The sequence below is a fragment of the Hibiscus syriacus genome, unplaced genomic scaffold, assembly GCF_006381635.1.
Source record: "Hibiscus syriacus cultivar Baekdansim isolate YM2019G1 unplaced genomic scaffold, ASM638163v2 tig00110503_pilon, whole genome shotgun sequence".
In the NCBI taxonomy this organism is placed as follows: Eukaryota; Viridiplantae; Streptophyta; class Magnoliopsida; order Malvales; family Malvaceae; genus Hibiscus; species Hibiscus syriacus.
The window spans coordinates 3156917-3159872 of NW_024062764.1; the positions used below are offsets into that span (position 1 = coordinate 3156917).

General features: G+C 41.6%; 1 protein-coding gene across 1 annotated transcript; it reads left to right on the top strand.

Annotated features, from left to right (window-relative positions):
* The first annotated feature begins 347 nt into the window (after window positions 1–347).
* On the top strand, window positions 348–2267 carry LOC120129613 (legumin A-like). Its single transcript, XM_039147080.1, has 4 exons — window positions 348–651; window positions 731–990; window positions 1097–1684; window positions 1772–2267. Exons 1-4 carry the CDS (start codon window positions 348–350, stop codon window positions 2159–2161), a joined length of 1542 nt encoding a protein of 513 aa, XP_039003011.1. The 3' UTR covers window positions 2162–2267.
* The last annotated feature ends 689 nt before the right edge of the window (window positions 2268–2956 follow it).

The following is a 2956-nucleotide window of genomic DNA, read 5'->3' on the forward strand; positions in this document are numbered from 1 at the left end:
TATATATTTTTAAACCACATTCATATAACTTTTGTTTTCTTATACCAGTATCGAGTTTCGCGTCCATGGTATAGCTTTTTTGCTTTGGTTGGTGCATTAAAAAAAATGAAAACAGATCTCATATAGCGGCATTTGGTTGTTTTGGATGTTTGTTCTTAGGGGATGATTTTGTAGGTTTTCAGTGACACTTTGTGCCACCTGCCCTACCTGATGTAGTGACGTGTAAGCCATTAGCGTCAACTAGCCATGCAAATTGAAGAATGTCGAAAAAACCCTGACCTCCTTCTCCTATAAATACCCCATTCCTCCTACTCTCCTCATCACAAAATACTTACAAACCAATAGATATGGCTAATAAACTTTCTTTGTTCTCTCTTTCACTTTCTCTCCTTTTGCTCTTCAATGGCTGCCTCGCTCACCTCGGGTCGGAGCAGCAGTTCCAGTCCCAAAATGAGTGCCAAATCAATAGGCTCAACTCCATCGAACCCACATCCCAAATTCGATCGGAAGCCGGCACCACCGAGTGGTGGAACCCCAACAGCCAGCAGCTCAGTTGTGCTGGTGTCTCTGTTCTAAGGCAAAACGTTGAACCTAATGGCCTTGTCTTGCCTTCCTACACCAATGCTCCTCAGCTTGTTTACATTGTCCAAGGTACTAAAAACCTATAAACCGTCGCTGAAATTAAAACAATCCGTCACTAATGTTAGTCGCTATAAATGATGCTTTACAGGAAGGGGTATTCAAGGCACCGTGATGCCTGGATGTGCTGAAACATTCCAGGAATCACAGCAAGGGCAAGGGCAAGGGCAGCAAAGCCCTAGGAGGTTCCAGGACCAGCACCAGAAGATCCGGCGGTTCCGCCAGGGCGACGTCATCGCATTGCCGGCCGGGGTCGTGCATTGGTTCTACAATGACGGCAATGAGCGCCTTGTTACTGTCAACCTCCTTCACACTGCCAATAGCGCTAATCAGCTAGACCAGAATCCTAGAGTACATATATATACTCTCTCTTTCATTCATTCATAAACATGGCAGCAAAAAACTGGAACTTTCGGGTTTTTAACATTTTTGATGATGGATTTGTACAATGTTGTAGAGATTCCATCTGGCTGGTAACCCAGAAGAGGAACAGAGGAGACTAAGGAGATTTGCACAACAGCAGATGCAGGGAAGTAGAAGTGAGAGGGAGGAGATGGAAGAGGAAGACGATGAAGATGAAGAACAAGACAACCCCAGCCGGAGCCGGAGCCGGAGGGAGACTCCCCGCCGCGAGAAGCAAAGCTCGTCGTGCAACAACCTTCTGTGCGCCTTCGACAGAGAGTTCTTGGCTCAAGCTTTCAACGTCGACAGCAGCCTCATTAGGAGACTCCAAGAGGTCAAAGGAAACAAAGGCAGCATCATTAGACTCAGGGAAAGACTCGACGTGGTTTCACCACCCAGAATGGAGGAGGAAGAGCGCGAAGAACGCCGGGAAGAGGAAAGACGCCGTGAACACCACCACGGCGGAAGAGACAACGGCCTCGAGGAAACATTCTGCGCCATGAGAATGAAGGAGAACATCGCAGACCCTGAACGCGCCGACATTTTCAACCCTGAAGCCGGTCGTATTTCCACTCTCAACCGATATAACCTCCCCATCCTCCAAGCACTCGGCCTCAGCGCCGAAAGAGGCGTTCTCTACAACGTAAGCTCCACAAAATTTTCTTCACACATTCAAATTCAATCAAACAATGAATCACATAACATTTAACACTATATCTACCGTAAGCAGAGAGCAGGCACCGTTCCACAATGGTGCATCAACGCCCACAAGATACTCTACATGTTAAAAGGCCGAGCCAGAATCCAGGTGGTGAACCAGAACGGCGACACCGTCTTCGACGATAACGTTGAGCAAGGGCAGCTACTGACGGTGCCACAAAACTTCGCCTTCATGAAACGAGCAAGCAGCGAAGGAGCCGAATGGGTTTCCTTTTTCACCAACTCCGAGGCCACCAACACCCCGATGGCCGGACGAGTCTCTGCCATCCGAGCACTTCCTGAGGAAGTCGTGGCAGCGTCGTATCAGATCTCGAGAGAAGATGCTAGGAAGGTCAAGTTTAACAGCCAAGACACCTATTTCTTCACTTCTTCAAGGTCCGAGAGGAGGGACAAAGCTTAAAACCAAAGCCGATGTAATGCGTGTCCCAGTCTTGTAGCTAACTTAAGTAGCAAGTAATAAAAGAGTGGTAGAGCTTTGTCCGCCATGGATTTTGTCGTGGATGAATAAAAAGGGAGGGGGTCTTTAAAGATTGTCTTCCATTCATGTTTCTTTGCGTAACAAGTTACTGCTTCAATATATGTAGCTCTTTATGACCACTAATTTCTCTTGCTTTCTTTTTCGGCTTAAATGCACCAATTGCCCTAAAGTATATAATCTATGCTATTTATACTGAATTGTTTCTAAAGTATTTTTCGGGTCAAAAAAGTATTTGATTTTGTTTGTCTCAAATAGTTAACCTTGTAAAAATCATCATGAGTAAATTATTTATTCACTATTTATTCTTCACGTTTATATTTTCGTCATCCAATTACATTTTCTTTCTAAATAATTACTCACGGTTATATTTTCGTCATCCAATTACATTTTCTTTCTAAATAATTACTAAATTTAAGTTTTTGTTCTTGAATTTATTTTTTGAATTTGTAATATATAATAATTTATTTATATCAAATATTTTTTACTCGATATATACGTTTAATTTATAATAATAAATAATATTTTAATAATAAATAATATCATAACAATAAATAATAGCATAACGTATATAATAAATAACATATTAAGTTGTAAGTTATTTTTATTAAAATTTTAATAAAAGAAATATTAAATATTAAATTAAAATATCATATATTATGAATATTTATTTATGTAGATTTCCATCTCTATCTTTTATCTCTATATATAAGGTTTTGA